Here is a 23,851-nt window from a genome sequence, read left to right as displayed (position 1 = left end):
CTCTAAGATACAAGTCGTAGTTAAAACAATGGTAGAAAAGTATATTTTGAAGGTTTGATTCCACCCAGAGTGAGCGAGCGGGCGGAGGAGAACGGTGGTTAACGGTGGTTAACGGTGGGTTGTGTTGTTGTTTTAGTGGGATCATTGTGCGGCTCTCCCAACGTCTTGCTTCACATACTGAGCAGTAAACAAAGCCACATCAGAGGCCGTGTGAGGTTAACCTCATTACACAGCCTCGATGCCTGGGACCGAGCCGCTCTCATTAGGTCGGACCGCTGCCGCCACTGGGAATTATTAAAACTGCTCTGTACGGAGAAGATCTACGGCTCCTCCTCCTCCTCCTCCTGACGCCGCCTGCTTGTCCTGCACAACTGTAAAAAAAAAAAAACTGCATCGTACGCATCTGTAGCATAAACATTTACATAAAGATCATGGATCAATTTCCTTTCTCAATCAATGTCTCCTTCGCAGACGGCAACAACAGCCACAGTGGGTTTATTCAGAGCTCCGCCGGGACTTTTAATGTGGAGAAATCAATCTTCAGCTCAAGTATAGTTGAGTAGGATATAAAAATCTGTGACTTAAAGCATGTGAGAAATGCAAATAGTCGTTTAATCACAGCAGCGAGCGCTGTGACCACTGAGCCAAAAACCACCTTCATTCCCGGAGACGAAGATGTAATTAATGACAATAGTTTCCCCTAAAACAGCTGGATACTGCTGCCTGTTTCAGCTGCAGTTTAATAAACATCTAATGCAGAACTACGGAGGCCCACAAGTGACAAGGGAAATAAATACGAGCAATATGGTAAATTTAATTAACAAAAGAAGGCATTAATCAATTCCCAAACTGATCTGTGTCTACAGTTATTTCTTGACGAGTCCCAATGAGTGACAGCCAGGTGTAATGCTGCGTTCGAGACGAGTCGGAAATCGGATCTTTCCGGCTTCCGACTTGAAAAAGTGTATTCGAATGCCACCTCAAGTCGGTCGGTGAAAAAAAAATCTACGCCGAATTCGCAGGGAATCAGTTGTCTGACGTCACACAACAATCTTCACCCGTGCAGAAGCACAAAGAAAAAACATCAATTAAAATGCATTTAAATGCCAAAATGTATTAAATGTCCTTTTTTAAAATAGTTTTTCTGACCTTTGTAATGTTTTAATGCTTTAAAGGGATAGTTAACATTTTGGCAAACAGGCCCATTGCCATAATCCCTATAGTCATAGCAGTAGGTTCGTTACCTTTAATTGTCGGTGCAAGCTATTTTTAGAACGGCGGCACAGAGCCACGAGCTGCTCAGAGCTACACTACGGAGGCTCATGGGATTTCTTGTGGGAGCTGTTTTAGAGGTAAATACAGAGACTGCTTGCTGAAAAACTGTCGCTGAAGGCAACACACATCAGTGGTTTTGCATGAATTTCCCTCTAAAACAACTCTGTCTGGTAACGTTCTGTTATTATCTCATAGCGTGGTGAATGTACAGGTCACAACTTGTCCACCAGAGCGTTTTGGAGTTGTTGGATTGTGTATTTGATGAGTTTGATGAGGGAAACCAAGAAATCCCATGAGCCTCCGTAGCGTAGCTCTGAGCAGCTCGCTGCTCTGCTCCGCCGTTCTAAAAATAGCTTGCACCGACAATTAAAGGTAAAGAACCTACTGCTATGACTATAGGATTATGGTAATGGGCCAATTTGTCAAAATGTTGAACTATCCCTTTAAGTGAAGCATTTTGATTGCAAAGTTTGTGTGTCACCTCTGGGCCTCCATACTTGTTTCTTTCTGCAGCTGGTGAAGCTTTAACACAACATCTCCAACCATCTGATGCTAATTATGAGATCAGACAAATCCCTCACAGCTGAACCTCGCTTTGCAATCAGCTGTTTCTGTGTCTGAGATAAACGACCGACCGACTGACGCCGCCGTCGCCGTCGGCAACGATGAGCGAGCGCCGGGAAGAGAATCGAGTGTGAGACAAGAGAGGAGGTGAGATCCAAATCATCTCCTCCATCTGCTGCTTCGGTCTGTGTGTGTGTTTGCTGCTGCGACACAAAACATTGGCCACGAACACTAACAATGACACACACACACACGTTACGGCCGGCCAAATATTGATCCAGCGTCTCTTCGACTCAGCAGATTATAATGTCCAAGTGGAGGGAGAGAAGAGAAAAGAAAAAGGCGACGTCGCTTCACTTCACTGTGATACAACAGAGGATTTAAAGGAATTTGCAGATGCACAGAAATAAAAACAGCAGGAAGTCTCTTGTTTTGAAATGTTAATTACGTCTAGCTGTCGACTGTGGAAGTGAATCAATGTGAAGCTGCAGAGACTCAACCAGGGGGAATCCACAGCGAGAATAAACAACAAAACAGAAAAACCACACATGCTTTGTCTTTTTAATTTACTCCCACTCTGTTTTTTTCTCTTTTTTTTTATTGAACAGTCCAGTTTTTTTTCCTCAGAAGCTCTGACGAGGACTCGAGGCTCCACTTGAACAAGTCGTTTCCAACAATAACAGTGAATGTTATTCAGGCGTGCAGCTGCTCTCAAGGCAAACAGCAACGTCCTCCACTCACATCTAAACACAGTTTGTCTGAGCGGGTCCAGCTCCAAGAAAGGAGTGAAACCTTTTAGTTTTTTATGCATTTCATTAATAACGAGCGGATTAAATCATCATTTTTGGACAAAGCTCTTTCAGCTGGAGTATTAATCATGATGCTAATTAAAGAATCACTTCAATTTAAGGTTCCTGAGCGGTGTGTGGGGTTTTAACTTTATAGTTTATGGAATAAAAAACACTTTAAGAAGACCTGAGGATGTAATTTGTTAAATCTGTTTTATTTTATCTTGAACTCTCCAGGTCTGGTCTCTCCTCCTCTGTGTCTCTAACCCTCCTCTCCTCCATGTGCATTTGTTTCCAACAACGAAGCCGGTGAGAAATCAATCCATGGAGCGGTGGATAACGTTATTTATCATCTACCATGTTACCACGTGTATATTTGTGTAGTCTTATCTGTCATCAACAAGAGATTACGGGTTACGGGGCGCGTTACGTTTGTGTGGCGGTGTCGCCATGGAGACGAGAGCTGGGACACCGGGTCGGAGGCTCTGATCTTACAAGGTTGGTTTTCAGCCAAGAGACGCTAGGTGGAAGGCAGAGAGCCTCCACTCTCCCTGGAACTAGTTACAAGTCATTGATTTAAAGGGATAGTTCAACATTTTGGCAAATTGGCCCATTGCCATAATCCCTATAGTCATAGCAGTAAGTTCGTTTCCTTTAATTGTCGGTACAAGCTATTTTTAAAACGGCGGAGCAGAGCCGTGAGCTGCTCAGAGCTACGCTACGGAGGCTAATGGGATTTCTTGGTTTCCCTCATCAAACTCATCAAATACACAATCCAACAACTCCACAACGCTCTGGTGGACAAGTTGTGACCTGCACATTCACCACGCTATGAGATAATAACACAACGTTACCAGACAGAGTTGTTTTAGAGGGAAATTCATGTAAACCGCTGATGTGTGTTGCCTTCAGGGACAGTTTTTCAGTTTGTCTCTGCATTTGCCTCTAAAACAACGATTCAGTACATTATACACAGTGCAACCAATGAGAAGATGTGTTTTATAGAAGAATAAGTCAACTATTTGATTTTCCCTGTTGCATGTAAACTGGGACAAGGACCGAAGACTTAGCTCTGCATGTTAACACACTGGGTGTCATCTGTCTTACAGTGCAAATATTATAATACTTGCATGTACAGAAACAAAGCAGTGAAACAAAAGACCAGGAAATATTGTGATATTTGAGATTATCACTTGTCTCTGCTTTGAATGTGATTATAACAATATCTCTTTAATGAGGCCCAGATTAGCCTATGTCCCACTGATTCACTCTTTATACTAAGATAATATATTATAACATCATCCAGACTCTAGATCTATAATCTGCTGGTCGTCATTTCTCACAAAGACGTTACAAAAACAGCAAAAACATTTGTCCCTGCAGCTCTGACGTCTTATTTTTCATTATTTGCTTTATCATAACGTAGAAAATGAGTTAAAATAACACAATTTCAAGTGTCCAATGCTTCTTCTTTTAAGCAAATACCCAAATGATGCGATCTTTTGACAGTTAAAGAAAACTGAGTAAATGTTAAACTTCTGAAGTGATGAATGACCAGATTTATTCGTTATCAAATCTGTCACCAGTTTTTTTTATTTGTAGATGGACTCGGTGAGGAATAAACCACCTCAGCCTCGTTCTGACCTGAAATAAATCATCATCATCATGATCAGGTCAAATATTTTTATCGCCAGAAAACGCTGCCAGAAATGTTTGAGGGCAGAATATTCTCTTTGGCTCGCTGCCTACTCCCACTACTCTGATTAAAAGAAGACGTGATGTCATAAATATATATTTATATATAATACTATATAAACAGAGGTATTGAAGCAGCTGAGTGGTTCCTACCCGTGTGGTGGTGGCGAACATGTACTTGTCCCGCAGCTGGAAGCTGTCCACCTGCGCCAGGATCACTCTGCGGTTCTGTTCGCTCTGGAAGAAGTCGGTGCTGCTGAGGACGGTGGAGACGCCCTGAGGCTCGTGTCTCTGGACCAGCACCGTGGTGGGGGGGTCGTAGGGCTCCACACCCCTGAGGAGGGAGGAGGGGAGGGGGGAAGAGGAGGAGAGAGCAGGAGCAGGGTTATTACAGTTCATCAAAACTAAGACTAAAACTAAAACTAGCAGTGGAATAAATATTTTAGCAAACTGAAATTAAAAACTATATATATTTTCTCTCCAAAAATTAGAAATAAATAAAAACTACAATGAACAAAACTAACTAAAGCTAAAGTTCAGTCACATAACATCAGTTTAGTTTTAGTTTTCTTAGAGATGTCTAAAGCTCAATATGGGATGACCCACAGGTAGATAAGAGTGGATGGAACCTGATGAGGACTGATGGGAACATTATGGGATGCAACTAAAACAGAAAAATCCCACAAAGTTCATCTTCAGAGGCCTGACAGAGGCTTTCTCCTAAAACCTGAAAAACTAAGACTAAGACTAAATAAAAACTAGATAAAAACTACAACTAAGACTAAAACTAAATAAAAACTAGTCAATTCCTCTGAAATAAAAACTGAACTAAAACTGCTTCATCACTCGTTGAACTCACTGAAACCAAATTAAAATAAAAAAGCAAACTGAAAACTAAATAAAAATAAAAAAAAAAAGCTACTGAAAGTGTTAAAACTCTAATAACCTTGAGCAGGAGGACAACAACAGGTCAGTGTTGGTTTTTCATGGAAGCTAAAACAACCGTCTTTGTTTTCCAGTATATTTACACTGACATCCATTTACTTCCTCCTAAACACAGTGTGTGTTTTTTAGTGGTTTCTTAATGGAGTGCCAGTCGACCCACATTAAAGTTTCAACACCCCCTCCTCCACCGGCGCGACGCACTAAAACCTCCCCCTCTACTTCATCCTGTCTTAAATCCACAGACTCCGTGGGTCTGAACGTCTGGTTCATCACCAACAAGCTGCTGTGAAATAATCAAACTGATTAAAAACTAAAGGTTCTGTTTTGACTGACAGGGTTCATTGCAATTAATCTTAATTTTATAACTCTGTGTCATTTTTACTTAATTTATTTATCTAGGATACTGCATCTACATGAACATAGAGAAACCTGGTTGATAAACACCAGTTATATCCTGGTTTCTGACAATTGCATCTTTTTTACGCAGACGATTGTGGTGTTTACATTTTACAACACAAACTGCGGCAAATTTGAAATCTGTCAAAATGAGTCGGGACCGGACTTGCTCCATCGTACGTGCTGGAAAACCAGCGTCGTGCAGCTGATTCGCCAGTGATTTAAACAGCTCAGTGTCTCCATGCTTTTTTTTTTTCCATTTATAAGACAAAACTCTGTTTCCTTGTCACTCCAAAAGTATGAACGGTTTGCCGACACCGCTATATTTGTTTGCCTGAGCAGATAGTTGCAGCTATCAGAAGCCACAGTATCCCATTTTCTTTCCAAGTTTTCCAGGTAGCAAAACCGAGGACGAAATCAGGATATGATGTTTACATAAATGCACAAACACAAAGACAGGATACTCAAAAATCCGATCATATCCGGGTACTCAAGTCCTTAATAACCTTCAGACATTTGTTTTTATGTTGTAAACTAAATATTAAACCAAAGCAGAAGATTTTTAACACCAATTTACTCTAATACACTGAAATAAAATATCTTATTAACATGAGCTAACGCTGCCGGCCTCTGGAGACACGAGTCTCCGTCCTCCAAAGGGTCAAAACTGAGAAGCTTTTAGTTTGATGTTTTGCTGTCTGTCCTTTATTAATGACAAAGGAGAGAGATAGCAGATTTGTTCCTGCTGCAGCTTTAAAAGGATTTAACCAAACCCGGGGTGTCGGTCTCTGGTGTATTTTTCCATCCACATCCACATCCACATTCACATGCTCCAATTTTCACTCTCACATACGCAGCAGAGCGCTCGCAACCGCTGTCGTCTGTCTGTCATTAAGGAGAGCAGCGATACTGCAACACTCAGCAGATTTAACACACAGAGGACTGACAGGGAAGATTCAGGTTGTTGTGATTTTTTAGATTTTTTTTTTTTTTTTTTAGCAGATAACAGAGCTATTAACTGCAACAGGACATTTCCACTGCAGAGCTGCATTATTTAAATGGAGCAGTCTTGGTGACACAGCAAAAAAATCTGCGAATGCTCCATTTACTATTCATTATAAGGTGTTTAAAGGGATACACCAACATTTCTTTTTTTCGTGTCTTGCCTCACTCCCGAGTCCATGACCAGCAGATAGACACCATCCTTTAGACTGTGTGTGCAGTAACAAGGGAGATAGAGCCGTATCGCCCGTAATTAGCTTAGCTCAAACGCTGGAAGTGTATGGGTAGTGTTAGCCTGCCTCCACCTAAAGTCATCAGAGAAACTCTTCAGCAACTCTAAACGGACCGATCTTCGTCTCAGAGCTGACAAAACTCTCCGGTAAGGCATCTTGAGCGGTCAAATGCCGGTAACGGGACGAGATCGGTCAAAACGGAGGGTTCAAGCAAAGACGGTTTATTTCGGTTCAAGCTAGCTACATCGAGGGTAGGTTAGCTTCCTATTTCAAAGTAAAAGCACAAATTCTATCGTCATGGTTTTCTGTATGTAAAGGGAAACGGGTGTTTTATTTTGTGAAAGTAACTGGAAGTGCGTTGGTCACAACGGCTAGCTTGAGTAGCGCCGAATTCGTCCGAACAAAATTGTAAACAGCTGGTATTTAGATAAATTAACGACACACTGCTGTTCTAAACGGCTACTTTCTCACCTAAAAATGTTTGAAATGTCGATAAAGTGATATATTTACAGAGTTTAGAGCTAAAATGAAATCAGCTTCTGACTTTCGGCTTGGGTAGGAGGCAGGCTAACACTACCTATACACTTCCAGTGTTTGAGCTAAGCTAATTACGGGCGATACGTAAAAATCTCCCTTGTTACTGCACACACAGTCGAAAGGATGGTGTCTATCTGCTGGTCATGGACTCGGGAGTGAGGCAACACACCAAAAAAAAATGTTGGCGTATCCCTTTAAGTTCACATATAAATCCACTGATCAACGGCTACTGCTCCTCAGGAGACTCTGCTCCTACCGACACATGTGCATCTTTAATGCCGCCTCCTCCTGATGGAGCGACAAACTGACTGACACTCTCGCACTGAGCAGCCTTGTAATCTTCCTCCGGGCCGCTGTGCAGACATTAATATTAGGTGAACTTGAGACTGCGGCATGCAAGATGGAAATCTCTTTAGAAATGTTCTCCATCTTGTGGTGCCATCCTATCCGGCGTGTTTTGCCTTTAGATGTCTCATTCATGGACGCGTTGGAGAACATCCTCAGAGGTGTCAGCCTGAAAAACATGCAGCTACTGAATTCAGCCTCGGGAGAAAAAAAAATCACTGAATATCTGTGCTTCAGAAGCTTTTCACACTCACTCAACAAAGAATCCTTTGCTGTAGAAAACTGCATTTTTTTCTAATTAATAAATGTCAGCAGAAAATAAATACAGACTATCAACATGATCAAACCAAAAATATCCCCCTGACACAACAGCACGGTCAAACTATTTATGGACGAGGTGGTTGTTCAGAAGCTGTGGAAGCGCTGAACGACTGAATGAATGAATGAAGGAGGTTCTCTGCCTCTTATCGTCTGTCGTCCGACTCAGAGTGTTTTCCTCTGGAGTCTCGAGAGCCGAACAGAGGGAGCAGTGTCTCGGCTCGGCTCGGCCTCAGTGGCTTTCTGTCAAAGGCCCCTGTTCAGCTGATGGACGCTGTCTGGGCCCAGAGAGCACGGAGGGGCCGTTCGCAGTCCCGTCTCCGTCTCTGTCTCTTCCTTTGAATTAATCTCTGCCCAAACACCCCTCCCTCCACTGTTTTGGCACTTTCTCGTTTTTTTCTGCCAGTCCTGTTTGTCATTCAATTAGGGCTTTTCCCGAAAGCCGCGCTGAAGGAAAAATACCACTATTTTTTTTTTTTTTTTTACACACTGAGCTGCCAGCAGCCAAGCTTTAATCAATCTGGTCATTTACAGGCCAAAACAGTTGTAACGTCTCATACTATGACCCAGGATATCTACTGGAATATGTCAACAAATCTGAGGTGGACGACTATTTAATGACCAATAAAGCCCAAAGAGAACAATAGCATGTCTGTCCTTGAAAAAAACCTTGATTTAGATTAATTATTTAATTATTTGGGTCTTTATTTACTTATTATTTGTTGCTCTGTTGGTGTAACCTTATATTTATGTGCTATATGGGTATACGTGAGATAAAGATTATTGATAATGTATTAGAATAAATCCAGCTAAATTAATTTATTGTGGAGATTATAATGACAAGAAAGCAAGCTGTCTAAACAAAGTTTAAATATCTCTGCTGCCTACTAGACACAAAAGCCAATAACACAAGATAATGTGAAATCTCTAACTAACATGACAAGCTAATTTAACAACATAATCTGACAAAACATGTTCATATGGTAAAATAACATAAAAAAGGTCTAAGAAACTACTCTCTCTACGCCTAAATCAGTAAGCAACGATAAGGCTGATGTGAGAAAGAAATAAGCTAACCTGACAAAATGTTACACAACTAAACTGCCAAAAACATTTTAATATGGCAACCTAATATAAAACGATAATCTGACAAGCTAACAAGCTAACCATAAAATAATTTGTCAAATTTTGACTTGTCAGATTAGCTTGTGCAATATTTTGTCAGGTAATGTAAAAAACTAACTTGAGAAGCTAATCTGACATGATAATGTGAAAAGTTAATAAACTAATGTAACTAGATCATCTGACAAAATAATACAAGCTAATCTTCTAGCAAGCTAATAAGAAGCTAATGTAACAAGCTAATATGACAGCTGTAGCCTATTTTATTAAGTCGTCAAACAGCATCACTGTTAAAATGCTCACTCATTTGATGGTTTGACACCATATTAGTCTTTAAATCACATCCCATGACTTTTCTTTTTATAAAAACATTCAGAAATGTTTGACATAGAATAAGTTGAGGGCTTGTGTAGGATCCAAATCTTCCTCCAGTCATTATTTTTTAAAGCTGGCTTCATTTTTCAGTATCAAGATCAATATTTTAGGAGATTAAATGTGATTCTTCTTTATACTGATTATTTCAATTTGTTTAATAAAAGTAAATTATTGTTTCCTCTCCTGTTATGTCATTGTAACTTTGTCGGGTAAAGTGCTGTAGTTATAAATAGAGTTTATTGTTACTCTTTAACTATCTGTTCCAACAGGGTGTGATTATTTTCTCCCTTTTGTGTTAACAAATAAAACAACAATGGTTGTATAGTTTCCAAGACAACAGTGCACACAACACATCAGAGTAACCAGGCTCATACTGTTGTAAAATAGTGAATTTAAACACATCGCTGCTACCAGTTGTGTTTCTCCCCATGTTATTTTGAATTCTGAATAAAAAGTGAATTCCCTCATCATCAAGATGTCAATTGGTCTTTTACAAAACAAATCTCAGCAGTGAGAACAGACGAGGGCTGAGTTTATATTCCAGACAGGCTGTATCTTTACATTCTTACATTCACAAAGCCTTTTATTTATTCTGTCATTGTGATACTTATGGATGAAGCTAAAATAAATCATTCCCCCTGTTCAGGAGCCAACCTCAGGGACTCCTGGGGGTCTGTGAAACCCCACACCGGCTCAGATATCAACCACCGCTGCAGCTGCTTCTCTTTTCCTTTCTGCAAACACAACCATTTAAATGTTCTTGTGAATATTAAACATATTCTAATTTGTTCTATTTCTTTTTTTATAGCCACCACAAAAACACACACACACACATACACACAAACACACACAGGCGATATCTGAATCTGCGTTTCAGTCGAACACTTTGTTCTGAGCATCGAGGTTCAGACTATCACATGTCACATCAACACAACTATGACTAGGCTACGTACTGGTGTGGGTGGAGTTGTGTTTTGTTTAGTTGGTCATAAAGCAAAGAACAAAGATCATTACCAGAACATTTACAAAAGTATGTAAAGTATGTCTCAGTTTAAGAAAATGTTTAAAAAAGAAAAGATAAGCATCTACAAAAAAGAAGAAGGAGAAAGAGAAAAAGATAGATGGACGAGTGGTGTTTTGTTTGTTTTCTTGTCACAACTACTGTATGTTTCATCATCTTTAATATTTTGAAATAGGGTATAATATTGGTGTTGAAGTAAGCCAATGTAATTATAACAACAGAGAGGGGCAGGTATTATACATTTTCTTCATTCTGCTCCTTTTCATTCATGGTGACAATGTGTACATTATGTAATTTTGTGCAACCTTGTGAAGAATGTAGCTATACCATGAATGGAATAAACCAAAAATGAAATGAAAAATGAAATGAATGAATGAATGAACTATCTGATTCCTCATCGGGTGTCGTGCAGTTCAAAACGACGACGATCCAGGTGAGGTGCGTTCAGGTGCGTCCAGTTGCCCCATCGATTGGTGGCGGCAGAGAAAGAGGAGGAGGAAGAGGAGGAGGAGGAGACGTTGTCGTTTATTCATGTGAACACTCATTTATCAACAGGCGGCCGTCAGAGCCCTGTGATGATGCTGCTTCGTCCTCGTTTCCCCCTCATCCCCCTTGTTTTCCCTCAGTCTGAATCGCTGCCTTGTGCCTTTGCGCGACTGCTTTCATTTAAATTTAAAGTAACACACTCAAATTGCTGAGGCTTTTGGCAGGGTGAGGGTGGGGGAGGGGGTGAGGTGGGGTTGGGGTGGGGGGTGAGCAATCAGTGATTTCATTGTCTGACTGTTTGCAGTTGTGCGGCTCAAATGGCTGCTTCTACCTCCACAGCCAGTTTCTCACTGATCAAACCAGGCCACAGCAAACGACTGTAAATCTCCGTCAAGTCGACTGTTTTGTTCACAACAGGTCAGAGTTTCACAGAGAAATGAGGACTGTTGTCATGTGAAATCAAATCAAATCAAACAAATAAGATGATGCTACTGTAACACGATATTATAACAAGCTAAAGTAATAAGTTAAAGGGCCCAAATTGGCCCATTGCCATAATCCCTATAGTCATAGCAGTAGGTTCGTTACCTTTAATTGTTGGTGCAAGCTATTTTTAGATCGGTGGAGCAGAGTCGTGAGCTGCTCAGAGCTACACTACGGAGACTCATGGGATTTCTTGGTTTCCCTCATCAAACTCATCAAATACACAATCCAACAACTCCACAACGCTCTGGTGGACAAGTTGTGACCTGCACATTCACCACGCTATGAGATAATAACACAACGTTACCAGACAGAGTTGTTTTAGAGGGAAATTCATGCAAAACCGCTGATGCATGTTGCCTTCAGGGACAGTTTTTCATCAAGCAGTCTCTGCATTTACCTTGAAAACAGCTCCGTCTCGTAACGTTCTGTTGAAAACTCCAAGTTCCAACTTCAAAATGTTCAAGACGCACCAAGCCAGAAAAACCAAAAACATGGCGGACCAGGACAAACTTTGCATTCAAAGACATCAAAACATTACGAAGGGCAATTTAAAATCAACAAGAAATAATAACATGAATTTAGTTTTCATGTAAACTCTCTGTGTTTTGGCGTCTACATAGATCCTCCGGCCTCCTAATCATCATCATCATCATCATCATCATCATCATCATCATCATCATCATCATCATCATCATCATCATCATCACTTTAATATTTTTTCCAATTAAAATCAAATTATCGCTCAAAACTGTCACTCCAACTAGAATCACAACATCTGCCAAAATATCTGCAACACAATACAACCTGTTTTTATTTCATATCCTGCAGCCCTGTTTGGGATGTTGTGCTGTGTTTGCATTTCCTTGCAATCTTAATGACTATTTAAATATTCTCACTAATTCAAATTAGTTTTTATTGTTTTTGAATGCAATTGTAATGTCATCTTAATGTTCTATCTTTAATGCATTTCCAAGCCTCTACAAACCACTGAATGGGGCGCAGTATAAATAAACCGGCCACGCAAGTTATATGACTGAGAATAACATAACCACTGAGGAGCATTATGCAAGTTGTTTACGTAAAAAGGTTAAGAATCTAATGTAATGTGACTTTCACCGGTAATCTTGATGTATGCGGGTTTAATCCCCGATTAAACCCGCATACATCAAGTTCCCCTTCGCAGCAAACCATGAAGTTGTTCGCACAACACAAACCAACACAACCTCCTCCTGTAGTACAACCGCCAACCAACTGGCCAAGCTGCAGTTCACAGGTTCATCTGTCAAGATTATAAGATTAAGATTTTAAAGGGACAGTTCTGGTTTTTGGATGTGGGGTGTGTCAGGTCGTCATGGCGAGTCTGTACCAAGGGGGGGTGGATCCGACTACGCACAGACGTAACTCACAGGCAGCCGTCTTGTGTTGGTCCACTCGCTCTGAGTCTGGCTATATAAAAGGGATAGTTCAACATAAACTCATCAAATACACAATCCAACAACTCCAAAACGCTCTGGTGGACAAGTTGTGACCTGCACATTCACCACACTATGAGATAATAACAGAACGTTACCACACAGAGTTGTTTTAGAGGGAAATACAGAGACTGCTTGATGAAAAACTGTCCCTGAAGGCAACGCGCATCAGCAGTTTTGCATGAATTTCCCTCTAAAACAACTCTGTCTGGTAACGTTGTGTTATTATCTCATAGCGTGGTGAATGTGCAGGTCACAGCTTGTCCACCAGAGCGTTGTGGAGTTGTTGGATTGTGTATTTGATGAGTTTGATGAAGGAAACCAAGAAATCCCATTAGCCTCCGTAGCGTAGCTCTGAGCAGCTCGCGGCTCTGCTCCGCCGTTCTAAAAATAGCTTGCACCGACAATTAAAGGTAACGAACCTACTGCTATGACTATAGGGATTATGGCAATGGGCCAATTTGCCAAAATGTTGAACTATCCCTTTAAGGACTATAATGTTACTTTCATAGAAAAGTACATGATTTAAATTATTTGTGATTTTAAGTATGCAGTATCATAACTGTATTTCTGATGTTCATAACAAACCAAACCGTTTGAAAATCGGTCAAAAACTGAGCGAGTTCTGGTTATTTTAGTAGAACACGCACCAGAGGCGTCTGACCACCACAAGAAAAAATGAGATTTAAATGATCCAGTGTCGGTTTAAATGTTCACTGTGACAAACCAACTACAAGCCCTCCATCCTAGAGGAAAGAGACTGAACTTTCAAAATAAAATACCTAAAAAAACGATCTGTACAATTCCTCTGAGATATAGATCATACACCCAAGAAGCTAACACAACTTTAACACAATGTCTATCCATCACAATAAAACCTCTAACTTGATTCAAGTCTGTGACCACGACTGCACAAAAAATAAAATCACATTGGTGGAGCTGCAATTTTGTTTTGATAAAAGGTAAATATGTCAAAACATCGTTGTGCATCGTCAGCACCATAAGTGTTATGTTGCCATAGAGACGCCCCTGGACAGCAAACCATGTCCATTTTGAAATCACAATCACAACATCTGTCCTTATTATAAAATAATATGACGTTTCCTGCACATCATGCAGCTCAAATTATTATTATTTTACCAATAATCCGTCTTTAATGTTTTTTTTAACATGATTTCATGTTCATATGTTTTCTAATGTTCACGTTCTGCTGCATTTCTCAAGTTTTTTTTGCCACAATTGTTATTATTAGTGAAAGATCTGCCATTATGCCATTATCATATAATATGCATTGTCAATATAGTTCTTTTCTTTTCTTAAATCGCATTTAAATATATAATTTGTGTGTGTTTTATACTGTTTTTTGTGTTTTATACAGTTTTAATGGAATCCCACTCTGTCTTGCCCTATTTCATGATTTTCAAAGTGTAAAGTGTCTTTGAGCAATTGTAAAAGCGCTTACAAATAAAATGTATTATTATTATTAATATAGGTTATTTCTTTATAAAGACACTTAAAAAAGATTACACTTTAACATTTTAGAACTGGTTGATTTGAGTAATTTTCCGTTTATTTCCTTTTTTTGTATAAAAGTGTCAGATTTTGTTATTGTTGTTAAACTCACGCTCCTCCAACAACAACGTCTGACAGTGTCTCATGTGTTCAGTGGGTTTTTCTTACCAGAAGTAGGTCTTCACATGCTCCTGGATCAGCACCCATGTCTCCCCAAAGTCGTCCGATTTCCACAGCTACAGAGGAAGGAGAGAGGGAGGAGGAGGAGGAGGAGGAGGAGGAGGAGGAGGAGGAGGAGGAGGAGGAGGGAGAAGAGGAGGGGGTGCAATGTAAAAATGTAGGTCAAGCTCATTCCTTCGCTTCGGCTTTTACACATGTGACGAGAAACAGTGAGAAGCCATTTGTAGCTCTGAACTGGAGACAATGGAAGTAAATAAAAAACAAAAATCAAGACGGTCTCTCCTCTTCGTTTCCATAACAACACACGATGCGAGTGTGTACTCGATGCAAACGAGGAAATAAAAAACACACCGGTCGACGTATCTGACGGCTCAGCGCTGCAGCTCTGACTCATCACAGTGAAGAAGAAGGAAAAAGGGAAAAGGAGGAAGAGGAAAAGGAAAAAGGAGGAGGAAGCGGCGGTGTTTTACCTGCTTGTTTGGGTGGGAGCTGTCGTAGCCGAGCACCAGGTTCGATCTCCGGCTGTGCAGCAGCAGGTCCGTGGGTTTGAAGGGCAGCGAGAAGCCCTGCACGCTCTTACAGAAGTCAAAGGTGTTCCACAGGTAGTTGTTGGTGGAGTCCACGAAGAGATACTGAGGAGGAGGAAGAAACGATGGTGTTCAGGATCGCCATCGACCGACGACGACAGAGATAATTAAAGATAAAATATCTAACGAGTCTGTGCTCCGTTTTCCAGGAACCATCTCTTAACGTTCAAGTTAAATTGTGCATGTGATCATCTTCTACCGCTTCCGGGGCGCTGCTCTGTGGCTGCCCTGCGGCGTCTCACGTTGGCATTTCGTATTAATGTTGAAAGGAGAATGCTTCAAATGTTCTATTGCTCCTTCATTGAAAGCATTCTTTCTTTTTGTATTACCTGCTGGTTTGGCAATGCCACAGAGGCACAGAAAAAGAGGGTTAGAGAAATTATAACCATATCTAGTAAATTGCTGCGCATCACTCTGCCATGTATGGAAGGCATCTACAGAGATAGGATAGAGAAAAAGGCAAGGAATATTATAGGTGACCAAAGGCACCCCCTTGCCCACTCATTTAACCCTCTTCCATCCGGGCGACGATATCGCCCCCCTCCGTTTATTAAAAACAGAGCTAAATTTTCTTTTGTGCCCCAGGCCATTAAATCCCTTAATAATAATCGATAGTCACTGTTAGTGTTGGTCAGCCTATAGCCTGCTCAGCTGGTCTGACCAGGTTAAGGCTGCGATAAACATAAAGCTGACTCACTGATGATGAGTGTTAATGATGAGTGTTAATCTGTGTGAAAGTTGTACTGTGCTGTTTTTATCTGTGTTGTTGTTGTTTTTTAGATGAAATGTCAAGTGATCTGCTGCAACTCAATTTCCCTACGGGGACAAATAAATTACTAAATTACAAAATTACAATTAAATACCTGCTACAGGAATTTAAAGGACAATTCCGGGCAAATTCAACTCGGGGATGTATTTTCCCAACATTTTAGGTCTAAAAGAAGGAATCTGAAGATTTTCAGTTTAATTGCTCCTGTTTTGCGGTGGTTGTGTCTGTCCCCGCATCGCCACGGCAGCGATGAATGGGAGCGGATGGAAGTTCCGCTGCTTAGGCTGTTTACATCCCTCAAAGCCACAGACAGCTTCAGATGGCGACTCAAACATGCACCGAGAAGTTTGTTTACTTCAAGCAAGCCGACATGTTTGTAAAACTTGATCTAATTCAAAGTCTCACGTGAGACCCAAGTTGACGCTCGGTGTGTTTACGTGCAGTCGGAAGCTCCCGTTTGTGTCATAAACACAGGAATATCAACTCTTGATTTGCTTCAAGTAAATAAACTTCTGATATTTTTTTTATTATTATACTTTGCATACTTCTTTTGTTCATTTGTGTGTTCTTTTATCTTTTTGTATGACATTATACAGTATCTCATTGTTAACTAAATAAGCTCTTTGAGTTTTCTCCCCTTCCAGCTCAGTAAATGATCTAATTGTTCTTTTTACTTGTTTATTTTTAACTGTGCAAAATAAAATAAAATCTGAATCTAAAAGGATCCAGGATGATGTTGTGTCGTCGTGGTAACTCACCCTCCGGTTGTCTGCGGGGCTGTGGTAGAACTGGGAGATGATCTGTTTGCTGCCGTCCTTGAACTTGGGCCCGAGGAGCTGGAAGCGCTCCGAGACCAGCATGAACGTGGTGCCGTAGTCGTAGGAGACGTAGACCTGGAGACGGAGCGTATTGATCAGCTGCACACATCACATCGTCGTGACCTTTGACCTTTTGACTGACAAACTCCAAATCAGTTCATCCTCCAGTCAAATCTGAAGAAACTCCCCACAGGAAGTTCTCCAGATGTTGAGTTCACACGGACTAAGACATGTTTATGTTGATTCCTGTGTCCTTTGACCTTTGACCAAATATGCAAGAATACCCGTCTGCAGGGACAAGGACGCCGCCATAAGTCCACTCCACACCAGAAGTTGGTCTTCTTCGTCTATATGATTCGCTCCATACCAGATCTGATCTACCTGAAGTTTGCAATCCGCCATAAAACAAGAATTTAAGAAGTATATATACTGTATATTAAACCAAGTAGAAGCCAAGATTAAAACTGAATACGTATAAAAGAAGTTTATTGTTTGTCTTCCCTATGTGTTTATGTCACATGAAGTGGCCAGATTTAAAACACTTCAACAATCATTCACACGACTTTACAGTACGTAACACTGAGAAGTTGATCATTAGAAGAAGTTACAATGTTAACTTTTCATCCATTCACAATTAATATATTGTATTATATAAATAATAAACAATATAATATAATGAATAAGATATGGCATATGGACTGTTCCTGCAGACGGGGATTCCCTCCAGGTGTTATGGAGGAGTTTTTGCATTTACAAGGTAAAAAAAAACTCACATTTCTGCAAGGTCACCATCACCATGACCTTTGACCTTTGACCACGAAAGCCCACTCAGTTCATATTTGAGTCCAAGTGAATATTTGAGCCAAATCTGAAGAGGTTCCCTCAAGGTGTTATGGAAATACTACACTTACAACCTCTGACGCCAGCACAATAAAGTAAAATAAAATAAATCTTCTCTTTGTGAAGATAGACATCAGATAAACTGTGGTTTTGTATCGATACAGACATTAAACAAAATTTGGTACAATCATAAACTGTGTAATAAACCACAATAATCTGAAATATTGATCATATAAAACTAAAATACAGTAACCGATATAGAAATGACTCGGTTGCTTCTAGTGGAAAAGTAAAGACACTCTGAGAGAGACAGGAAGCTTCAGCTCTACGCCAAAATAAAAGCCTCCTCCATTAACCTTTAATGAACTCAAGATGCTGAATTATCTCTGACATTTAAAAATGGATCTAAAGCGAGGTGTCGGTGATAAATGTCACTTTTCTTTTATGTCTTCATGAACTCTGAGAGGTCGTAAAAGAAAAAATAAACGAGATCAGATCCAGATGAATATTGAGCTTTTGGGGATTTTATTTTATTTATTTATTTTTATTAAAAATGGCTGCTTCCATCCAAAGGTATCAATATTAGTATTAGTATTAGTAACGTGAAAACAAGGCGGCGTTCAGTGACTGTGACTCGTTACGTAATCACAGGAAACCTGATGAACACGTTAAACTAGTGTCACGAGTGCCTTGTTTAAACTGTGGGGTGGTGCGTTCAGGTGCATTCAGGACGGTGTGTTCAGGTGAACTCACGGAGCTGGTCCGAGGCCCCGTGGCGCCGGCGCTGTCCCGGGCCAAAGCTACGATGACGTTGCTCTTCTCTCCGGCCCAGTGGACGACCATCTGGTTGTGGGAGTCGTTGAGGTTGGCCTGCAGGACGGAGGAAGAAGAGGAGGAAGAGGAAGAGGAAGGAGGAGACAAACACTTCAGATTAAAACTCTGATTCAACCAGGAAGATAGAGACAAAGAAAACCAACACAAGCCACTGTTACACATGAGAAACTCAATCTATAATCAATAAAAACTATAATCAATAACACTCCACTACTACTACACTCCACTCAGTAAACTTCATGACTTTATACTCTACTCAAACTCAGGTGTCGCTCTACGTTTTGTTGTTAAAACACTAAAACCAAGAGTGTTTTAAATCTGGTTTCACTGGTTTAAACTGAAAAAACACATCACAATTATACAAATTCTTAGGGATTATGGCAATGGGACAATTTGCCAAAATGTTGAACTATCCCTTTAAATTAGCAATCGCAATTCATAGTTTTCAGTCACATGATTTGCCGGTGACCTGGAGGGCAAAAAAAAAATCTATATCTAATCTCTATCTAATCGCTAGGGAACTATTTTCTGCTGTGGAAGAGTACATGTCTGGTTTTCTTTAACTCATTCACTGCCAAAGCTTTTTTTTCCCTCAGTGTACAGCCAGTGCCAGCACTTTTGAGAATTTATATTACTTTTCAAACAGCCACAAAATATGTTGCGCTGTGACTAAAATTACACAGAATATCTCAAATGAAAGGAGAGACTCTCCACTTTCACCAGGAAAAAATGTTAGTTTGTAGCATGTTCCACTTTTTAGTTATCCTCATTTGAATACAGCTTGTTTTCTCCAAATTCAGCATTCTGGGAGGATAATTCTGAGGAAAACAGGTTTAAAGTGAAGGAGACATTTTCAAGCAGAACTCTCTTTTGGACCTTTTATTTATTATTTTCTCTGTGTCTGTCTGTCTGTCTGTCTGTCTGTCTGTCTGTCTGTCTCTCTAATTACCTGAACAGGCTAATCTGATTTTATATCTAAACATATTTATCCTTTTTACAGCACGTTTGAATATATATAAATGTAAAAGACATAATATATATATATTTTTGCCAATGTAATAATCTGTTATACAATTATATTATTGTTTTGTAGTTTTATATTTCAGTGGTTGTTTTGAATGTAAAATATAATGTTTATTTTCTATAGGCTATTACTTTTATTCATCACACTGACATGATGCAAAGTCCAAGAAAAGAAACAAGAGTCAGAAAAACAAATGTGTTTGTGATCTGATGTTTGTGACGTCCGGAGCAACGGAGCAGCTCGGTGATGATGTCATCGTTTCTGTCGACAGACTGAGTCATGGTTTTAGTGTTTTAATAAAAAAAAACACACACACACAAACACACACCTGTGGATGAAGTTCCAGCTGTGTGTGTGTGTCTGTGTGTGTGTGTAATGTATATGGACACACACACACACACACACTCGTCCCTCTGGACTCATAGATCAACGAGAACAAATGAGCTGTTTCATCTTTTTCTTTGTCACCGTCTCTTCCTCCATCTTTTATTGATGATGCAGAGAGGACTATACTCTTCCTCCTCCTCTTCCTCTTCTTCCTCAACCTCTTCTTATTTTCCTTCTAAATCTTCTCCTCATCTACCTTTCCCTTTTCACATTCCTCTACCTTTTATCCTCCTCCTTCCTTCTCCTGTCCTTCTTCTTCCACCTCCACCCTTTCTTCTCCCTTTTCTACCTCTTCTTTTTACTTCTTCTATCCACTTCCTCTTCTACCTCTCCCTCTTATTCCATCTCTCCTTCCACCGCTACTTTTTATTTTTTTATCTCTACCCCTTCTTCTACATCTACCTCCCACTCTTCTTGTTCTACCTCTTGTTCTATCTCTTCTTCCACTCTCCTTCCTCCTCCTCTACTACTTATTCTTACATTTCTACCCTTTCTTCTTCTTCCACCACTACGTTTTCTTTTACCTCTAACTCTTCCTCTTCATCATCATCATCTACCTCCCCCTTTTCTCCTTCTTCTACAACTTCCACCTCTTCTTCATCTATTTTCTTCCTCTTTTACATGTTCTAACTTGTTCTATCTCTTCTTCCACTTACACTGCTTCTTCTTCTACCTCTACCCCTTCTTCCTCCTCGTCTTCCGTTTCTACCCTTTCTTCTTCCTTTTCCACAACTACAACTTCTTCATCATCATCTACCTCCTCTTCTTCTTCTTCCCCAGCGCCTCACACTAAACGGCGAGTATCTCTGCTGCTCCTGTCAGCCCAGATCAGATACACACACCAAAAACACAAAAAAAAACCTCACTTCTGCCTCTCACTTCTACTATCGCCACGACGACGGAGCCAAAAACCGAAACACGACGGCGTCTCGGAGCAGCTGCAGCAACAACAGATATTGTGTCTTGGCCCGAGGATTCTGGGAAACGTAGCAGTTTATTATCACAGAGCATCTCAGACTCTGATGATGATGATGCATAAGGTCGGGTTTTTCCTTTGGCGTGACGGCGATGTCACTGCCAGACGGCGACGAAGCCAACATCATCTTCATCTTCATCATCCTCATCCTCATCAGGACCAGACTGTGCGTCGCCACCAAACACAGATTTAACCGTTTCCCCCGTCGCCTCCAACAAAAGGCCGACTATGAGCCACCGCTGTCAGGACGCCAGCTCCTCTGATACACAACTCTGCTTTTCAATCTCTCCCTCCATCTTCCTCCTCCTCCTCCTCCTCCTCCTCCTCCTCCGGTTCCCTCAGCCCGCCTCCCTCAGGGCCGACGCCTCGCTCGGTGAGAGGCCGGCGCTGCCTGTCAGGCCGAGGTGTTGCAGCAGTAAATCTCTGCATTTTAGGCTTCGTTGGCCGCGATGAGAACAGAAAAAAAAGAAAAACAGCAAACACAGAAGGAGATGGCAGCAGCTCGGCCTCAGACTCATAAGGCCAGAGTCCAGACAATAACCATGTTTCCATCCACACGTTAAAGAATATCGAATTAAAGATGCCTTATGGAGTTTGCCTTGAAGATACCCAAACATATGCATCAATGTTTATTGTTCTTTTTCCTCCAGTCCACGAACATTGTCAATGCTACACTACACTCCGCACAACACCGCACACTATGACAAAGCCTGTCATGTTGAAACAGTGATGAACTAACTCTCAAAATACGCTGAACAATAAATTAAAAGCACAGCTGCAGTTTTTCGCAAAGTCTTCTGTGTCTTCCCTAGAGAAGCACAGTAGCCTATACGTGAATTAGTTATCGGTGCCATCGCCGTGTCCGGTACCACGCTATGAGATAATAACACAACGTTACCAGACAGAGTTGTTTTAGAGGTAAATACAGAGACTGCTTGCTGAAAAACTGTCCCTGACGGGAACAGGCATCAGCGGTTTTGCATGAATTTTCCTCTAAAACAACTCTGTCTGGTAACGTTGTGTTATTATCTCATAGCGTGGTGAATGTGCAGATCACAACTTGTCCACCAGAGCGTTGTGGAGTTGTTGGATTGTGTATTTGATGAGTTTGATGAGGGAAACCAAGAAATCCCATGAGCCTCCGTAGTGTAGCTCTGAGCAGCTCGCGGCTCTGCTCCGCCGTTCTAAAAATAGCTTGCACCGACAATTAAAGGGAACGAACCTACTGCTATGACTATAGGGATTATGGCAATGGGCCAATTGTTTGTTTATCTTCAGTTCAGTCGATACTGTTTGTGCAGAGGAATCTCCATCGGCTGGAGGCTCAAATACTAAACAAAACCACTGTCACTGTGTAAAATATTAATAAAGTGCTCCAAAAACTTAATGTGGTATCAATCAAATCATTCAAAATCAGATTTTCCTGCATTAATTTGATCACACAATGACAAAATAGAGACTTCCAGGGGCCCAGTTTGGATGTTGTGTTTACAAAAACCTCTAATTTACTTAATGTTAATGGCGTGCACTGAAACACGTTGGCTCATCTTGAAACAGGCCGAAACCCAGAAGTCGTCTTTAAAACAGGAAACTGTCTGCACTCAGACAAGGATCTGGGATAGAAACGTGTCACATACGTTAAAGCAGTGAAAACCACAAGTGTTTTAAGAAGCTTAATGAATAAAACTGTGTTGTATTCTCATGAAAAAGAAAACTGCATGTGGCCTGTTTGAAAAAGTAAATTACTTAAAAATTATAAATTATTTTTAAGATTTCCTGAGCTACAAAAGACTCGTTCATGATCGATTTCAGGCGATATCCTGAATTCAGAGATAAATAACTTTTAAAATGAGATAATTAATCTCATATTTCTACATCTAAGGATTTAATGGGATACGCCAACATTTTTTTTTTCATGCTGGAAGTGTATAGGTAGTGTTAGCCTGCCTCCACCTAAAGTCATCAGAGAAACTCTTCAGCAACTCTTAACGGAAACCGGCGGGCCGATCTTTGTCTCAGAGCTGACAAAACTCTCCGGTAAGGCATCTTGAGCGGTCAAATGCCGGTAACGGGACGAGATCGGTCAAAACGGAGGGTTCAAGCAAAGACGGTTTATTTCGGTTCAAGCTAGCTACATCGAGGGTAGGTTAGCTTCCTATTTCAAAGTAAAAGCACAAATTCTATCGTCATGGTTTTCTGTATGTAAAGGGCAACGGGTGTTTTATTTTGTGAAAGTAACCGGAAGTGCGTTGGTCACAACGGCTAGCTTGAGTAGCGCCGAATTCGTCCGAACAAAATTGTAAACAGCTGGTATTTGGACAAATTAACGACACACTGCTGATCTAAACGGCTACTTTCTCGCCTAAAAATGTTTGAAATGTTGATAAAGTGATATATTTACAGAGTTTAGAGCTAAAATGAACTCAGCTTCTGACTTTCGGCTTGGGTAGGAGGCAGGCTAACACTACCTATACACTTCCAGTGTTTGAGCTAAGCTAATTACGGGCGATACGTAAAAATCTCCCTTGTTACTGCACGCACAGTTGAAAGGATGGTGTCTATCTGCTGGTCATGGACTTGGGAGTGAGGCAAGACACGAAAAAAAAAGTGTTGGCGTATCCCTTTAAATCTTCATAAACAACAGGATCATTGACAGTGAACAGGTTTATAATGGAGGCAGCAGCAGCAGCTCTGAGTTCCGTCTGTACGTATGCGGAACAGCATCTTTGTTATAAGCTCCATAAACTGCTGCTCTAACCCTGCAGAGAGGGAGAGAGAGGCTGTGTGGTCTGGCTCAGACCTTTCCATGACCCCCCTCTCACCCCCCCACTCCCCCCTCTCCCCCCTCCCTCCTCCTCCTCCTC

The 23,851-nt window shown here is 40.8% G+C and overlaps 1 protein-coding gene across 1 annotated transcript in view; it reads right to left on the bottom strand.

Moving 5' to 3' along the window:
• The window catches only part of sorl1 (sortilin-related receptor, L(DLR class) A repeats containing), a 99,730-nt gene that overhangs the window by 59,379 nt on the left and 16,500 nt on the right, over positions 1–23,851 (bottom strand). The window contains exons 2-6 of the mRNA XM_083985037.1: positions 18,520–18,636; positions 16,867–17,001; positions 15,223–15,384; positions 14,741–14,808; positions 4,476–4,656 (exon numbers count right to left, since the gene is read on the bottom strand). Coding sequence (XP_083841163.1) covers positions 4,476–4,656; positions 14,741–14,808; positions 15,223–15,384; positions 16,867–17,001; positions 18,520–18,636 — 663 coding nt within the window. The remainder of the gene's footprint in view (positions 1–4,475; positions 4,657–14,740; positions 14,809–15,222; positions 15,385–16,866; positions 17,002–18,519; positions 18,637–23,851) is intronic.

The sequence above is a fragment of the Trachurus trachurus genome, assembly GCF_905171665.1.
Source record: "Trachurus trachurus genome assembly, chromosome: 13".
Classification (NCBI taxonomy): Eukaryota; Metazoa; Chordata; class Actinopteri; order Carangiformes; family Carangidae; genus Trachurus; species Trachurus trachurus.
Note: the sequence above shows the minus strand (reverse complement) of the source record. Positions and strands in the feature narration are given on the sequence as shown.